The sequence below is a fragment of the Astatotilapia calliptera genome, chromosome 5 (genome assembly GCF_964374335.1).
Source record: "Astatotilapia calliptera chromosome 5, fAstCal68.1, whole genome shotgun sequence".
Lineage (NCBI taxonomy): Eukaryota > Metazoa > Chordata > Actinopteri > Cichliformes > Cichlidae > Astatotilapia > Astatotilapia calliptera.
The window spans coordinates 28,655,846-28,674,728 of NC_137426.1; the positions used below are offsets into that span (position 1 = coordinate 28,655,846).

General features: G+C 40.6%; 1 protein-coding gene across 1 annotated transcript in view; it reads right to left on the reverse strand.

Moving 5' to 3' along the window:
* Positions 1 to 18,883, reverse strand: part of suclg2 (succinate-CoA ligase GDP-forming subunit beta) — a 102,603-nt gene that overhangs the window by 54,530 nt on the left and 29,190 nt on the right. The window contains exons 3-7 of the mRNA XM_026168671.2: positions 9,590 to 9,689; positions 8,435 to 8,525; positions 6,688 to 6,840; positions 4,537 to 4,626; positions 2,550 to 2,646 (exon numbers count right to left, since the gene is read on the reverse strand). Coding sequence (XP_026024456.1) covers positions 2,550 to 2,646; positions 4,537 to 4,626; positions 6,688 to 6,840; positions 8,435 to 8,525; positions 9,590 to 9,689 — 531 coding nt within the window. The remainder of the gene's footprint in view (positions 1 to 2,549; positions 2,647 to 4,536; positions 4,627 to 6,687; positions 6,841 to 8,434; positions 8,526 to 9,589; positions 9,690 to 18,883) is intronic.

Below are 18,883 nucleotides of genomic sequence, written 5' to 3' on the forward strand. Positions count from 1 at the left end.
ATCAGCTGTCTGCTTGACGTTTATTCAGCTGTGTAAAAACTATAACTTTGATCTCAGCCAAACCGATTAACTCAGGAACAAATAAAACACTAAAAAAAAGCCAAACAATAACATTTCCAAGTTATCTAAGTGACTTATATATCATGTTTAACCTGAGTAGCGAAAGACCGCGGTGGGTTTGAAAATGATTTGCGGGGAGTCCGGTGTTCTCACGGCTCTAGTGAGCCTTGCCCCCGCCTAGCTAACGAGCTAGTGGGTAACAGACGTCTCCGAAAACGTCGGAGAGCTTTTGAAAATATGTGGTGTCCTGATAAACTGAGCAGATATTTGAGGTTTACACAGCTACATTCTTGCCTGAAAATATGTTAAACGTTTATTTTGTGACCCAGAAAGAATAATAAGAGTAAAGTTAAAACTAACTAGCTGCCGCCATTGTTGGAAACTGAGCTGGGCTGCGCTATGAATTCTGGGACCAGTGTTGCCAACTCCTCAGTAAGGAAAATCGCTATTGGTTGTCCTAAAAGTCGCTAGAAGTCGCTAAATGACGTCATCGCCTAATTTGCATAATTGGTCATGCTAATCTAATTGTAACCTATGTTGTTGGAGAGAGAAATAACATCGTGGAAGAGACATAAAGTGAGTAAAAAACGTCCTAAATGCATTTAGAGTTTAGAACTACAAATTAAATTTCTTTTAGCAATTATTGTTTTTTTAATGTCACAATTCCAACCCTGCTCCTTTACCCGGGCTTGGACCGGCAAAAGTGACCCGAAATAGGCGCTCTGGTGGAGTTACTTTGTGTCTGTGTTTATAAGTAGTTTTAAACCTTGTAATCCACAAAACAGCATAAGAGTAAAAGAGTAAAAGAAGAACTGACTGCGTTACAGCACCCGCTGCTTGTTGAGAGTAAAAGCGATACGTGCTTTCACGTCTTATTTTAGCGATTTTTTTTTTTAGAAAAAAAGTCGCTAAGGGGTCTGAAAACTCGCTAAATATAGCGACAAAGTCACTAAGTTGGCAACACTGTCTGGGACACAGCTCCTTCTTCTTCGGGGTTTAACGGCAGCTGGCATCCTTGTACATGCAGTGCTGCCATCTTCTGTTTCAGTCCGTTATTACACTCTTAAATCCTACTACTTATTCCTGCGTCTTTTGGTATCTTACAAAGCTTCAAATGACGCGTCGACTTAAATCAGTCGTTGACGATTTTGATAGTCGACGTAATCGTGACTAGTCGACTAATCGTGGCAGCCGTAACTACTTCTGCAGCAGCACAAAGTCAGACATGTTGATCAAGGCCAACACCTTAATCGTTTCTTAGAAAATTTAGCATTACTATTTTACAGTTTGTCATTTGGCTCATGTGTCTCATCTGATCATTTATACATGAAGTACAAAGAGTTAAGAGACAATATTTATTGCTTGACGACACAATAAATTTATCTTGAATATAATTACTGAAAGTTAATTTCAATAGACTGAGCGTGTAATAGGCTAAGCTTCACTCCAATAAACATTGTCGAGTGAAGATGATAATTGCTCAACCTTTTAATAATCTCCCTTTCATCCATTCAGAGACACTTACAGACATATTCCAAGTTAAGTACTTTTGGCTGAGCACATGCATTTGGAATAAGGCCAGTTTACAACGACACAATTATAGAAAATAATTCCTTTGAGAATAGAACAAGTGAACAGTATGATAAATTAAATAGTTTTTGTGGTTTTTAAAGTGCTTTAGGGGCATTCCCCGATGCAACGTTTTTAACTTGGGAACTACTATTTCTTCCTATTATTTTGGAAATCTTAACATTTATACTTGATATATTTATAAATATAAACAGCATTATTTGTTGTTAGCTTTCCTATAAAGATTTGCTGGGATTACACAGAACATCTTGTGCGCATGCAAAATATGAAATAAATATGAAAATAATAAATATGAAATAAACGCTGATCAATTCAAAAACTACAAACGGTCATGCAAAGTTACCTATGTCAATATATTTTTAATTATGATACTTTATTTCATTAATGCTCCACTCAGAGCCCATAAGAGTTTCACAGAACATCTCAAAGTGGTTAATCTTCGCCGACCATAAATTAAAAGGCTGCGTCTGAAGCTGCCGCTGCTGCTATTCGTAGTCCCTCATTACTTGCTGATGATAGATTATATGCCTTCAGTTAATCATCAGCAACTAGGAAACATCAACAAACATGAACATGCTGTGAATATGGAAAGCTCTGCTCCCTGAAGCCATTTGGATTTTGATCCAGACAAAGTCATGCTGACAAGAAGCTGATGTCAGTGTGTTGCAATTACAGTACACTTCACATTCTGAAATGCATTTAGACCAGAGGAGCGAAGTGCTGCCTCTGTCTCGCAGTCGGTGATTAATATGTGGCAGCATCGTGATGCTGAAATGCTGAGTTCTGCGTGTAAAATGTTTAATAGAAATTACAGACAGCAGGACGGGAAACATCCAAAGACACACATGAAACAAACAAACATACAGGCAAGTATGTTTTTAAAAAATGATACAAAGTACCTTGTCCTTCGGGAGTCTCTCCGAGAGGATTGACTTCAACTTGAGTGGCGTCGACTTTCAGGAACAGATCATAGAGCCTCTTAATCTGATCTGCTGCCTGTGAGGTCCACAGAGGACAGTAATTACCTGATGGTTCGGCTCTGAGTAGTCAGCCCTGACAAGGCTGCTCAGCCTCCCACACAGGCTACATAAAACATGGCAAATCACCTTCAACATCGCCGTGTCTTTTTATGGCATTAATGTGTAAGGAAGGCAAAGTTAAATTACCTGGTGTTAGCACACCTTTCACTTGATTGCACATAGATGTAGTATCGATGCATACCTGTTTTGCTAATGTGCCTTTTGCATTTAAAAAACTGATATTTACAATGTGGAAAACAAATGTTGTCAGTGAGAATACGGGATATTAAACACAACTGCACTTAAACATTATCAATGAAATCCTCCTTTTAAAAGGAACCTCTTTTTAATTCTCTATAGCTTTGCTTCTTTAGTGACAAAGGAAGTCTGACAGTGCAGACAGACGCGCAAAAAATTGTATCTGCACAAAGCTCCCGTCGCCACACAGCTCCTTCAAAACAGTAAAGGTATTTTAGAAATGCTGTAATTATGTCTGAATTAAACAGCTTGGCAACTGACAAACAGCAACCATGGAGAAGCGCACTAACAATGCACACAATTAACCAATAATTTTCTATTTCTCCCATTCCCTGTTTAAAATCAATTTCCTTTCAGTATCCAGCAAAAACAGGCCATAAAAAAGGATGCAATAAAAATGTCATCAAATCAAGTTTGCTTCACAAAGGCAGATTTGATTTTTACTTTTTTTGTAATTTATATATTTCATTATTCTATGTGCTAGGATTTGAGTTATCTGATTTCTCATGCCAGTCAGAGCTTGTGCAAAAGAAAACAAATTAAGCCCTTTTTATACTGGACAAACATCTGACTTTTCTCTACAGCGGGAAAGGGTACAGCTGCATTTATCATCGGTCAAATGACTCTAGTCTGCTTGACGGCGTTTCTGGGTATTTATCGGCTCTGCCTTCAATCTGCAGTGATGGAAACATGACTTGCAGATTTTCTGTCCTTTTCCAGCACAAAGCTGTGACGTCGGCTTACATTCTTGACATGGCATGCAAGGCCGAAAGTCTGGCTGCTGTGTGGCTTTAGGCCCACACTGTGAAGCCTTTCATAGCTCACAGACACTGTAAACACACCTGTCACCTCCCCGGCAAGGTGCCGTTAACCCACAGACACAATTCAGCCTTTTTTTATACTGTATATGGGCAACAGCCTGCATGGATTTGCTAACAATAGCAATCACACAAACCAGAAGTTAACTGTTTTTTCCAGTGCTTGTGACGGCAAATGTGAAACAACACATAGAAAATCTGAATAAAAACCAAAATTTGTGTAAATTTGCCCAGAAATAAATACTTGAAATTTTGCCATAAAAATAGGGTTTAATACTAAGAGGCAAAAAAAAAAAAAGATCTAAAGTAATCTTAACCGAGCACACATTTTATTCAGACTGTGAGCTTGGCCTACTGCTGTGCTATTCTTCCTCAGCTTTATTTTCAGAGCAAATGCCTGAACATGACTCAAAACTTTGGGGAGAGGAGAGAAAATGTTTGTTTCACTGTCCTCAAAATCATAACTGGCCCACTGAGATGAGTTTTAGTGGCTAACGCATGATTCACTCACAAAATCAGTGTGTGCCATGTTCTACCAAATAATGATATCGTTAGTACTGTAAGCTCCCTAAGCCTGGCACAGTGCTGTGCCTCACTGCCAAGTATGACAACAGACCACCTGGCAAGTCAGCATAGTATAATGACACTTCACAACTTGCCTCTGGAAAACTAATAATAGCCAAAGTATGGCCTATTTATGACTGGGCAAGCATCTGCCTGCCTACATATATATGAATGTCAGAATCACTGATCCTTCTTTGTGACTTTAAAGCCTTCCATGGGCCCATTACCTGTCTCTGCAGAGCTCCTTTGAAACCCAAATTAGCTGCCATGCGAAGTGCCTGGTCGTCTCTCACACCTTCAAAGATATCTATGGCTTCCTGGTAGATTTGTAGAGAATATGCAAGACAGAGGAAGACAAACAAACGAAGACAAGAAGTAAACATTAGGCTATATCCTAAATAAACTATGCAATATATTTCTGATAATCATACACAGAATGGACCAACTCTCTAACAGCAATAGGCTGTCTATGAAGATGATCACAATACCTCCCAAAAATATATCTAAAAGTGCTCATCACACTCATCAAACTTTTTATAAATGCTTATGATTATCTTATTAATGAGTGCTTATTTGTAGTAGCTGAAGCAATCCCTGAGGTACTAGTGGAGCATCTGCACATGTACGAACTGTTTCTTTCCTAAACCATGTCATTCATTTTCCTTTGTAGACCACAAAATACGTAAACTGTACAAAACCAGAATCAGACACCAGAGTTATAGCTTGCACAAAGCAGGAGTACAGTAACATGGTGTAACATAATAAAATTTCAGGGAGCATATCCATCACCAAGTGATCCAGATCTATCCTTTTAGATCCTTTACCCACATTCCACTGGGTTTTTATAACATGCAGGTAATTTATGCATAATGCATCGACTGATCTGTGGGAAGTTCTGGGCATGTGTGTTTATTAGGATTGGGCAATTGGCTCCATATTCAAATCGTTCTATCCTCCCCCTTTAGCACTGCTGATGACTGATAGCATCATTGTTGGCAGAGGAGGTTATCCGTCCTCCATAAAGCAGAGTGTGTGACCCAAAAAAGCACATGGTTCAGAGAGAAACGGTGGCTGATTAGAAGCTGAACATATATAAATAAGACTTGCTGGCTCTTTTACTTATTTACCTCACACCTACAGTTTTATTCCATTTAAAATATCTCACCTGCTTCTTCTGCACTTTTCACCAACTATTCCTATGCACGTTCTTCACTGACAGAAACCCCCGCGGGGAAACAAAAAGTTAAGGAGACCATATATAAAGAAACTGCAGTCACATTAAGCTCCAGGATAAAGGAGGACAAAAAGTCAGCCTGGCAGCCTAATATATCCTCCTGTTTTCTCTCTTTTGATGATGATGGATCAGTGTCACTGCTCCGCAGACACATCCATTTCAAAGCAGTGCAAAAGTCCGGGCATGAACCTGTGTGCACGCTCCTGTGGAGGCACGTCTGTGTTCCAAGTGCTGGTTAGATGTGGAAGTGCAAAATCAAACTGTAGTGAAGCAGATTCAGTTTATTATGAATTTCATAGTAATGATAATTTCATGTATCAATGTGGAAATTAGGTTTTTATTTAAAAAAAAAGTCAACTTGATGGTGCTCACTTTGACACCATCATCCTTCAGCAAAACCCAAGTGTTTGCATTTCATCTGGTAGGAAACAGCCTAATCTTCACTGCCCATCTCCTATTTACAACATCATTACTGCTTCACCTATTGGTGACATCTCATCCATCTGTACAGACAGTCTGTAGCACCAAACAGGGCTGGACAATAACTATTTTAATCATTTTGTTTGATAGTAAAACCACGCATTTCTCATTTATAGAAACTCTACAGTCTTTGGTGAAGTTAATGTAACGTAATTGTCTCAGCTTGATGTTTCACAACGCACATTAGCAAAATAAGATACACGTATATAACCTTTGGAGGTAGCCATCTGTAAACGCTTCAAGGTTACATCTGCTAACGACGATGAGGCCGTGCTGTCGAGAAGCTGTAAATAAAATCTCATTAATGGCAAAAGAAAACATCGAAGGCTGTGTGTGTTTGCACATGTTAAACTCCAGTGTGTTCCTGTATGCGTGTGCCGTGTTCAGCTTCTGCTGTGTGTGCGCGAACAGATCTCAGCTTCCATCTGGAAACTCGGTATGATTTCAACACCCCCCCCACCAAAACCTTTATCAGTTTTAAAGTAAGATGGTGAGGGGATTATAAAGAGCTCCACTGTGCCAGTAAAGAACAAGCATCATGGTAAGATGTCTAATTCAAGGAAGTTTGGACTGCTCTCAAGTTTTTTTTCCCCCCCTCTTTCTTATTCTTGTAGCTGGTAATCACTGACAACTTAGAAATGACTGAAAAGCAGAAATGTTATACCTTAAAGATGAGTTCTGGGGTGCTGGCAGCCACCTCCTCGATATCCATACCTCCCTGGGGGCTTCCTACCATGACAGGACCATTGAAGGAGCGGTCCATTAGGATGGCAAAATATGTCTCCCTGGTAATATCCAGGGCCTCAGCAACCATCACCTGCACATTGCAAAGCAAAAACAGAGGGGCTGGATAGAAGAAGGTAGCTATGTTACTGATCTGACATCACTAAGAAAACATTATTATTAAGGGGAAAAAAAGGGAAATAAGTCATTTGTGTTCCCCTTTATTCCGACCAGTATTTACAAAAACTCCGAAAATGTTTAACTTTATCTTTTAAAAGTAACACATTTACAACTAGCTGTACAAAACAAGAACATAAGCAGAGTGCAGAGATTGGCACAATCTACGTGCAACAGCTCTGAGGAAATGTCATCTGTTATGAATAAAAGAAACAGAGGCAAATAGAGAGGGATTGTGTGTTCATTCAGAAAGAGGGGCAGGAGGAAGCAAGCAGGAAGCCCATTTGAAAAGGAAAGGAAAAAAAGACTTGACAGGAAACTATCAGTTCTGTGGTGGTTAATGGGGTGCAGGTTTGGTGGAAGGGGTGTTTGTTTGAACATGCACAGCCCTTATGTTCTGCTTCCACCTTATCGCCCAGTGAATGAGGATGGATCGGCTTTTCTGCGCTCCGTGTTAACAGACAGCGCTCCTATCTTCTTGTCCGAAAGTTGTTTTCCCCACTCACTCAAACAACCTTTTAAGTTGCCTGTCGTTTGACTTATACCAGTTTCTTCTCTCAAACTAAACCTATTCTTTTCTCCACAGTCTATTTCTATCTTTCTCTGCCTCGCTCACCTGTCCCGCCTCGTTTCCTCATCTCTCATTCAGAGCTATGAGAGTGAAAATCCACACAGATACACGAGTGCTGCCCCTTATCTGTGTTGTAGGACGGGTTGAGCGTTGGTGTGTGCTCCCATTGGCAGGTTGACAGCTGAGCTCTGGCTGTCATCGGAAACGCCGGGTTCTGACTACACCGTTATTGTACTCGAGCCGTTAGGCGGCTCTTTGCCACGTCAGATTTCTGTGCTGTGTGAGATTTTCTTGGTAAGACAATGATTGTAGATGTCCAATTGGTTTTCACTTCTCTTCTCAGTCAGATCTAATCCAGGTTTTGGCCATATGTTTGTGTCTTTTATCCGCCTTTGCCTTCTGCCTCAGACAGCGAGTTAACTCTGAGCTTGTTGAATTTTCTCTAGCCGCCGTCAATAAAAATGATGTGTGATGCTCATTTGATTCAACGTAAACTTTACAGGGGAAACAGAAACAGAGATGAGGAGAGACAAAGAGGAAGGCAGCAGGACACACAAACAAGCCACAGACTGAAACGGCTTCGTCACCTGGAAAACGTCTGTTTTCAGGGGGGACGACATGCAGCATGCGAGCAGAGAAAATAGTATTCCTGCTTGTTAGTGGCGCACAGAAACAGTTGTTTACCAGACACTTTAAATTCACAGTGGGTTCTGTTCAATTTATGCAATGAGCCATAACACCAGCTAGTGCAACCCAAAAGTAAACATCGGGGGCTAGCTACTATTAAAACTGAGCACAAAACAACAACAACAAAACTGATATTAATATGACAGAAATTAATTACTGGACTCAAAATGACTTGAAATGAGGTCAAAAAAAGGCAAGAAAAGATAGTGAGGGTAGAGATCTTTTCCTTCCCTCTGTCTCTGCAGTGGCTCACCGTTTTCACTTTCACTCCCTCTTTTGGTGTCTGCTTAGTAGTCAGGTTGAAACCCAGCATCTTATTGGCCAGCTCACCAACGACAGCGGGGCTAAAGGACAGAGGTTGTAGGTCAAACAATATCACTTCTTTGAAATAAATCTTTATCATAAAGCCAAAAAATAAAAGACTTCTAAAATAAAGGTGGAAAAAGCAGGAGGGGTCTACAGATGAAAGCGCATTTCTTCCCCTCTCAATAACTTTGTTCGGTTGAAAAGAAATATGTCTCAGCACTTTCTCGGTATTAGTCCAAAATATTCTGATGAAGGACAGCTTTTGGGTACACGTGCACACTGCTGTGAATCAAACTCCGCATTTTCTCTCCATTTAAAAGCAGCACGCATGCTGAGGCTGCTTCTGTTAGCCTGCTCTGCTTTTGCAAGTGAATACAAATGAAGCTCGGGGTTGTACTCATCCTTTGATAGATGAGAGGAAGGTGAACTGTGCACTCATGTCACTGTCTGGGGACGATGAACTTCACTGTATCTCACTTTGAAAAAGTTTCCGGCCTTTCCGAACCCCGAAGTAGGGTGATGATGATACATGCTTGGGACAATTGTCATAAATCACCTTTCTGCCTTTGCGGTGGCAGCAAGTTGTAGCTACCTTTACTAAGAAGACAGCATTTTTTTTTTTTTATTTATGTATTTTATACGGGGGAAACTTGGTGGAGGGAAATGCAGTTCCTGAGCAAAGTAAAGCTCTTTTAAGATTTGTTTAGCCTTTTGAAAAATGCATAAGATTTCAGAGTGAGCCCTCATTGAAGAAATACATCCATCACACTTCGCAACTCTGAGCAGGAACAAAATAGTAGCACAAAACCCAATAAACCCGAGCGGGGAAACTGAAAATGGGGTGAGTAATGCTTCAGTCGACCTTAAAAGCCCCTTTTTCAACATTTAATTGAGGGTAGTTGTTCGAAAACGAGACAGTGGAAGAAAGAAAAATGTTTATTTGCAGCCCGAGTAATCCTGACTGTGTCTTTGTGCCTAGGGAGCATCTTCAGAAAGCTCTTTGAGCCTCCTCGCTGTAAAAGCCGCTGTTGTTGGAGAAAATAACATCAATCTATTTCCTACAGTAACTCACAGTGTGAAATGCACGTAGGGGCATACTTACTCCTTCGTTAAGTGCACTCCACCTTTAAGGCCGCTGTCGAACACACCCTTGCCTCTGCCCCCGGCCAGAATCTGAGCTTTCAGCACGATCTCTTTGGCATCTGAACAACAGAGTGAGACAGACAGAGAGATAGAGAGAGGGAACGAGACAAAAGGAGAAGAGAAAGTCAGACGGAGCACTTAAGATATAAGCTCATGCCCTTGAACGCACCCTTGAGCCTGTCAATTATTTGTCCATATGATTGAAGGAAGGAAAGAGGGAGGAAGAAAACAGAAGGCTGGCTAACATTCCTTAGCAGAGTGATCATCTGCAAGACTTTGACTTTAGTTTATACTAAGGTCCTGTTGTAATGCATCACAAAGTTAACTCTATTAAGTCTACAGACAGCCGGATGGTGGAAAATAAATATCTTTTGTAACCTAATGTTATTCTTCTTGGCTCAGACAGTGACAGGTCTTAACCTTCCCACCAACCCAACAGGACTCGTGGACAACATCCTTTCATATACATTTCAGATAAGACTTCCTTAAACACCAATTATAGTGCATTCCAGATCTAAGGGCTCCCAATGAGACATTCATCTGTTTATAGTCCAGTAAAGAACATACCAGTTTTATCAATGGACACTTAAGTCCATTAATTAATGTTTTTTAAAGAAAAAGTACAGGTGGTTTAACTTGTCAACAGCATAAATGCATCTTTTAAAGATTATTTTTTGGGGCATTTTAACCTTTATTTGATAGTACAGCAGTGAAAACAGACAAAAAAAGTGGGGAGACAGAAGAGAGAGAAGGAGACACAGGTCAGCTTGAACCTGGGCTGCTGCACTATAGCCTTGTGGCATATGATCACCTGTTCACTCACTGAGGTAAACTGGATCTCTGAAATGCATTTTTTAAATAAATAAAAAGCAAAGGAAAATAAAAACCTCTGACCTGATGCTGGTGTTAGCTCAAAGGTCAAAGAAATACGAAACTAATGTGAAAAAACAAACAAACATCTGTCTCAGCTGCTGAAAATGGTAAATACGAACAATATGAAGGGACATTAGCAGGAACACAACCTGGATGAAAAAGCAGTGTTATACTTACAAAGCATTTTTGTCACTAAGCTCCATGCTTAATCATAATGTCAATAAAGCTCCTTTCAGCTGCTCTCTTATTCAAAAAGGGGTCGCCACAGCCGGTAGCTTCACATTTGATTTGGCAGATATTTATTTATTTAACATTAGACGCCCTTCCTGATAAAACCTCTCTGGAATTTGTGTCTCCTGCTGGGATTTTAACCAGGGAGCTTCTGCTGTTGGGCAGAAGTATAAAGCACTACACAATGTAGAGCCACTAACTGCGATGTCAGTACTGATTAAAATAACTGTGATGATCATTTTGGAGTTATCAGAGTATTAGTAGAACTACTTTCCCAAAGAAGTCAAAATCCTGGTGGCTATGCTAAACAGTACAGGAGAGCTTCTGAAGAACAGAAATGTCTACCAATTTCAGGTGATTGAATTTAACATATAAGCTAAAGTGGTGGACACACTGACAGAGGATTACCATTTCTGGGGTGATTGCCATTATGATAAATTTAAGAATTAAAAGATCCACATAAGGAAGAAGGAAAATAAAAACTTGGTAAAGCATTGAAGTCTTGGAAGTTTGGAAACATGACCTTGCCCTAATTACTTAACCACCCAGCATCCCCTTCGCTGTCACTGCCACCTTCCAAGCAGTCGCATCAGGAGGTCGTCTCTGAGCTCTCTCTTCCGCATCTTACCCACAATCCCGCACTATTCAAATGGATCAGAGGACACTTGATGAAAGATGGTCTACAGTTAGGTTATTATTATCTAGGTGGGGAGAGTTCAACCTTTGACAGGTGGCTGCCAGCACGTTGGGAAGTGGGTGGAGGGGGCGTAGAAACGTGGTTAAGAAGACACCTTGACCTTGGCTCCTCCCTTGATGGCATTTAAAAAAATAAAAACTCTTGACGTCTAAGGGAAGGGCGGAATAGATCGAGGACCTGGTGAAGCTGGAGGGGCTAAAAATGTTTTCCATGTTCACTGTTGCTGCAGTTTAAAACAAAAAAAAGGAGGAAAAAGGGGGGGGGGGGGAGAAAAAAGGACCCAGGGAATACAGGCTTGGACAGAGTGACAGGGATTAAACTAACACTGCATTAGTGAGGCCCGTTCTGCGAGGAGAGTTAAAGGCTGAGGGGAGAGGGGAAGCGAAAGCATGAAGAGATGGAGAGAGAATGAAAGGTGAGCTCGTATGCAAAAGGCTTTGAGAGCAGTTATAAATGAATAAATATGTTAATAAAAAAACTGCTACTGCACAAAATTAAAAAGAGTTCAAAGCAAGATGAGAAAGCATGTCCTGCGGGCATGTGCAGCGGAGAGGGACAGCACAGAGGAAATGACTTTTGCTTTAAAAAGAAGAAATAATATATAGAAAAAAGAAGCAAGTTAAAGAACAAGGATGTGGCCCAGCAGGGAGGTTGCATCATTGAGGTGTGAAGAAAGGTAAAGAACTAAGATAAGACGTCATAGCAAGTACACTAAAATATATAGAAGAAGAAAAGGGTATGTGGCGTGTTAAGGAAGGTAATGGTGTGAGAACAAGGCAGGTGTTCATTCTTGCTGCACTAGTAAGTGAAGCCAATCTGCACACAATAAGATATATAAGCAATTTCAGCATTTATGAATAGCCACAGAAGCTGTAATGTGCTGATAATAAGAGAAAACTTTAGAGGAAAAACAGAAGAAGCAGATATAATGTGATAAACTGTGAGTATTACCAATCACAAAGACAGCATGATTAAAAAGGACACACTTGCCTCTTCCCATCTCTCTCGGTCTCTCTCTCACACACACCATGTAGAATCTTACAAATAATGCTGTTTAACACTGAAACATCAATCTCAGTTGAAATGCATGGAAATTATAACAATGTCCTTAAAGATCAGAGTGAAAGAGCAGTGTGACCATTAGCTGGTAGTATGGCAGACAAGAGATGGCTTCTAACACTGAGAGAAAAAGGTTGGTCCATAATGAGAGCAGCGTGAGGACAGGATGGAAAAGGAGTAATAAAATGTAAAAAAAATCTGAAACAAGTCAAAGTTTTCTTATGTCAAACTGTAAAGAAAAAGCAGAAACAAGGGCACGTGTCTGAAGTTAATAAAGACACCAGCAAGCGCTGCTGATGAGTCACAGCTCAAGATGTTCACACAGTGGAAAAAATGCAATATTTAGCTCTAAACATCTGAAAGGTGACACAGGTGGGTGTTTTATCACAGGAACATTTTCTATGTTCTGATTACGTTGCTTTGTTGTATGTTTTCTTTACAGTACTGGCTAAGTGAACAATCCCTTTCTGTTATCCAGCCACAATAATTTTAAAAAAAAATCTCCTCAGACTGATATTAGTTTGCTTATCAGCTGAACGAGAATCCTCTTCTTAGTCGGAGGGAGACAGTGTTTCATAATCAGCTAACTGCTTCCATTTGTATCATGCATGGCCCTCTGTGAAGAAATGGAGCTAGATTTTCATCTTCATTTATTTTCCATTTCTTGGGGACACACGGAAGGAGATTAACATTGCACAACATCTCCGATCTCATCGTATGCAATTTGAGTAATGCGGTCATCATCCTCAGGCTTTACTTATTTCCCAGTAATGAGAGCAAATCAACTCCCAGTCTGCTTGCCAGTGAAGGCAGCTGGCAAAGAGGACGTTACTTCTGCAGTCGGTGTCTCTTTCACCCCGTTCTTTCTGTGCACTTTGAAAGGCTATTCTCTTCCCCCACCCTCCTCCCTCTGCATGTAGCTCATGAGCGGCCAACAGCACAGTTAGCTTTGGTCTGATATTTAATTAAGCCTTCGAGGCTGCGCCATGAGGGGGAATGCTGCCTGGTAAGGGACAGATGCGGGCTATGCGCCAATCCGGAGAGAGTAAGATGAGGCTACCATCTGCAAGGAGAGAGAAAAAGATCAGGGTGGCCCTCCCCGACACTCGTGTGCTGTAATGAAAGTAATGCGGCGGCTAAATGGGGAAGACTAATCAAACTCTTGGGAGTAAGGAGAAAACAAACACAAGCCACGAACAGCTACAATCAAACACAGCCAGTCTGAGTCTCAGCCTTCCTATGGATAAATACCATTAACACCAGAGGAAAGACAGTAAATAAAAAAAATAAAAAGAAACGCAGTCAAACCCTCAACATCTGTGCTCGATTATGATGCCAGACAGCGCTGATTGCTGTCGAACAGGTGGAATCTGTTCTTTAGAAGAAGAAAAAAAAGAAGAGGCCGGAAATGTCAGTCTACAGGATCATTAAAACAAGTAGCGTAGGCACAATTATACTTTCCCAGTATAGAGCTATTTTACGATAAGTAGGAGGAAAAAAACAAAACAATCTGCACCTCCATTTGCTTCCATCTAGAAGCACATAGTGTACCTTTAAATAACTTCAATTATGCTGTCAGCTGCATATTGATGTCAAGAAAGCTAGTGACTCTGTCGACTCTAGTTTATGAGTCACTTTGCCGCAGTGATTTTTGGCTGTGTCACAACTATGTATCAGTAATATTGTGAAAATGGACTCATAATCTACTACAGCACCATAGGCAACGCAGGAAACTAATGATCCGAAACAAAGAAACCATCTAATAAGCTTTACTAATTGTTTAAGCACAAAAGTGAATATGTGCGCCGGGTTTTTACCTTTCATGTGAATTAAAAGGCAAATTTAGGGCCAGCGCTTAGTTCTGTAAAATGCCTAGTGTAATAGCCTTATCAACACATTTTATTTTAATTACACTTAGGCACCATTAGGGCAAGTGCACAGAGCGGGTCATGTTTAATGACTGCTTGCATAATGATTTCATTTACGACTCCCATTTCCAGAAATGCTGGAATGCGATGTAAAATGTAAATCAAAACAAAAGGAAATCATTTGCGAATCATTTAAAGCCTAAATTTAATTAAAAAACAACAACACAGAGACAAATCATCAAACTTTTTTTTAGTTTTTTTAAGCTGTGCTCATAAATAACTTGTTAACGGCAAAAGATTTTTATAAACTGGTCGGCATGCATCCATCATTCCCTGCTTATCCCATTCAGGGCTGGGATACACCTGGGACAGCCTGTCTCTTACAGGGCTAGCACTTTAAAATCAGCACACTAGTCAAATAACAATGAAATTTCCCAGTTTCAGTATTCGACAATTTTTCTTTGTGCCATCAAATGTCTAATTGAATACAGTAAAATCATTGTTTTTAACAAAGGAATACAGATTTTTAGAAGATGGGGCTGTAAGCGCAGCAGATAAAGCTGACATTATCTTGGAAAAAGTTCCGCTTTCTCTAAACTTTTACCTTTTTTCCCCCAATTCTACCAGACTGTGAAAAGGTCAGACATTAAATGGTTTTCTATTCATGCAGCGATGGCAAGTGAACCAAAAGGAGAGACAGGAAAATAAAATCTCTCTGTTTTGCATCTACCTTGACATATAATGGTCTTGAAATTCTTTAAGCAGAATATGTTGCCTGTTCAGTTGAGGTTGAAAAGTCAACCAACATTTATAAATCATAAGCGCGCTTGGTAAAAGCCCTCTTACTACTGGCGCGTCAGTTCAACCAGATATATGGGCCTAACAAGACTCTAACAAACAGATTTGAACACCAAAATAGCCAAAGACTGCAACATTTATCCTCTTTGTTCGCTACAACTAAATAAATAATTATCATGTCACTGTCTTGTCTGGTTAAGCCCAGTGTCCATGTGTCTCTGCATCTAATGATGCATCTCGGTGCTACTCAGTGGAAAAAGAATATCAGTTTCCCTGACCAACAATGGCACCTCTTTGTGACACTCCTCCAGTCACGGCTTGCATGACAGCTGAGTCCTCATTAGAGGACAAGTCCACCTGAATTTCAGACACAGGACAGCACCTCTAATGACAACTTGAGATGCCCCCGGTCTCCTCTCAGTCTTTTTTCCCCCTTTTTCTTTCTTTTTTTTTTTTTAATTGCCATGCAAGCAGAAGGGTGATCATAATGATAATGGTGTTGTGGAGCAATGGGTGCTAAATGACCATGGAGATATCTGCAGGGCGAATCATTCGTCTCGGAGCAAAAACCAGGGTGAAGACATTTACTTGTATCGAGGCTCATCGGGAAACAGTTAACACAAAAAAAAAAAAAAATCAACTTGTTAAAGACAAGATCGCCAGAAAAAAAAGAAAAAGAGTAAAAAATAAATAAAAAAAAGTTTAACTAGCTGAGAGGCCCTTTTATTGACTGATACAATTTCTTCACTTCAGCATTAACAACTGCAGAGAAAAACTCTAAAATCTACAGACATCTGCTGCTGCATTAGTGGGCAGGAGGAACGCAATGCCAATTCCACTGATGACTAATGAAACGTATCTAATGGCTGGAGCTCACTACAATGAAGCACAGCCGAGCTTGCACATTTTACTCCACAATTTCTGTATCTGCTCGAACTACTTTCAACTCCGGCACGACCAGGTGCCCCATGTTTACCCGATGTGCCCTGACAACAAACAATAGGCGGCACGCTCACTGGCACATTAGTATCATCCTAATACGATAGAGAAGACGTGTGAAAAATAATTCCACAACATGAAAAGGTTGTGGTGCGTAATGAGGAGGTGGAAACACTAAGCTGCTTACGGAAATCAGCTCTTTGAGAGACAGGCTGCTTTACCCTGCAAAGCCTATTTACAGCTGTTAAGACTATTTCAGATGCATTGCTTTTTTCCCCCTTTTTAAAACCAACGCAAGACCTAAGAGCCAGCTAATGTAATGGATAACAACAGGTCCTTGGAGAGGGCAGTGTAATGTGCATCTGCTTGTTTATTTTGGAACGCTCATATTGTGCTTGAAAATTCTCGACGTTTTTATGCGCATGTGTCTTCACGGCTATCATGCTGCCTACGGGTGGTTTTCTGCTTTGTCTCCAAGTCGGCGGGTCGCTGTGTCTGTGTTAATAACCTTTTGTTTCACACCCCCTCCCCACCCCCACTTTCTCTCCTCATTGCGTGCTATGCGTGTTATCTTGGCAGGTAGTGAAAAACTGCAGGCTAACATCTGTCTTCCTGTGTGACAGAGCAGCACTATGGAGGGGCGAGAGCTGTTCAGTCCATCAGCAGGAGCCCTGCAGTGAGTGAGACGCAGATATCTGCAGTTGGCTCCAGCTAACAACCTGCTTTTGTTTACTTATCCCCTCCGATGTGATTAAACTGGCAAATGAGTACCATCTATGATGATTTTACAGAAGGTCTGGGCACATTTTGAGGGGGTGTTTAGGAAATACTAAAAATAAGGGGAGCTGCGAGTAGGAGTGAGCAACAACAGCCTGAAGTAAGGGACGAATGAAAAAGAAAAATCATATGGGAAAGAAAAATAAACAAATGTACAGTAAAAAAAAAAAAGTTTTGCATTGTACGTCTCAAAACACTCAAAACACACTCATGCTATAATACACTCACGACTTAAATATGAATAAAGTCAACACGTATTGTGGAAGAAAAGAAAAAAGACACTTTCACACGTATATAGTATACAACATATATAACTGGATAGTTCTGTGACAAAGACATTACAAGGCTGAAAAGAGTGACTAAAGAAGAAGGCAACAGCGCACTGTGTGGTTTCAATACATAAGAAACTCCAATGCTGTTTTAACTTCACAATCACAATTTAAGAGCTATGTAACTCATCCCATTTAGAACGTGTGCAACAAGTTCTAAATGGGATGAACCAGGATTGTCTCTACACATAACAGACAATTTACCAAAGAACCCATTTTAAATTGTATCTTTAGGCACTTAAGCCTCTTGCCAAAACACAATTTGTTCTCATTTTATTATTTGACTCTAGGAAAACTGCCAAAGATAACAGTCTGACAGGCATAAAATATTTTTGGAACAGCACGGTGATTTCCAAAGTGCTATTACCCAAACATGTGGCACATCTCGGCATGGTGTGCAGTGCGTTCTTAAAAAATATTGAGGAAACTGGACAAGTAGAAGACAAAAGATGACTTGTATCTGAAAGACTTGCCCTTAACCCTCATCAGAAATGGTCTCAGTGGTAGGATGGCAATCAAGAAGTTATTATTAAGGGAAATTGGAGAAAAGGCTGAGGCATGCCAAATTACAGCTAACAGCTACAAATTTGTCAGTTTCTTATCATTTGGGCACAAATATTTCATATCAGTCTCTTAGCAGCTGCAGCCAATGACCTGACGGATTTTCCAATCATGTTTTTACTGCAAACTATACATTACACTGTGCAGTCAACACAAAGACTGAGTATTATTAATTATGCACTGTTGGTCAGCAAACATTAAATATCCAAAAGATAGTGGTGTGTTCAAAAAAAATGTCTATCTGGAAGCCACAGACTCAAGACATGAACCACTTAAACAGCTCTTTCATATATAGGCTTGCATGTCAAAAAAGAGGTAGTGAGCTAGCAAATACATCTTCCCCTGTGTGTTTGTTCAGTGATTCACAAGCTCACCCATCTGAATGGTTGACACCAAACAGACCCAATCTCAGCACAGCTCCACTCACCACATAATGTTTACACTGGAAACAGTAGAGGTGGAAATGACAAAGACTCTGATGGAAATTGCTGGCAGCAAGAGCACAAAGATGGCAGCGAAACAAGCGCAAAATTCAGAGGCTCAGGCTGCATATTCTCATGAAGTGCGAGAACCCGTTGTAACATCAAGTGGCTTGATAGATGAGCAGCTGCTTCGGTGTCCTCTGTCCAGCAGACCAACGAGGAGAGGACGCAATGAGGGCTCCAGCTGGTCTACACAGTCACACAGACCAACTTCTGAGAGGGTCGTCTCATCTCTCAATACTTCAGACAAAGACAGAAGAAAAAGAGCTGTGGTTGAGCCAACACTACTCAACGCTAACTGCTACTGTCAGCGCTTTTCACCAGAGACTCTGCCTCATTTTCTGAAGGGGGAAGATGAAAGTGGTCTTAAAAGGCGCTTGAAATGTTGAAGTGCATGAAGCAGCTCCAGTGGGGACAGTGTGAATGAGAAGGGAGGATGTGCACAGCGAGGAGAGGTCTGGCCATTTTCCGTGTTTTAACCATGTTTGACAGTAAAATATTTGTCTGTCCCTCGCTGAAAAGGAAGAAGGGCCCCATGTGCACGCGATGTGTACAGTACCTTTTCCCCCCGTTTTCAACCCTCTATTGAAGTGCAAGATATGTCCAAACATTTGTCATTGATAGAACGGGAGAGTTATC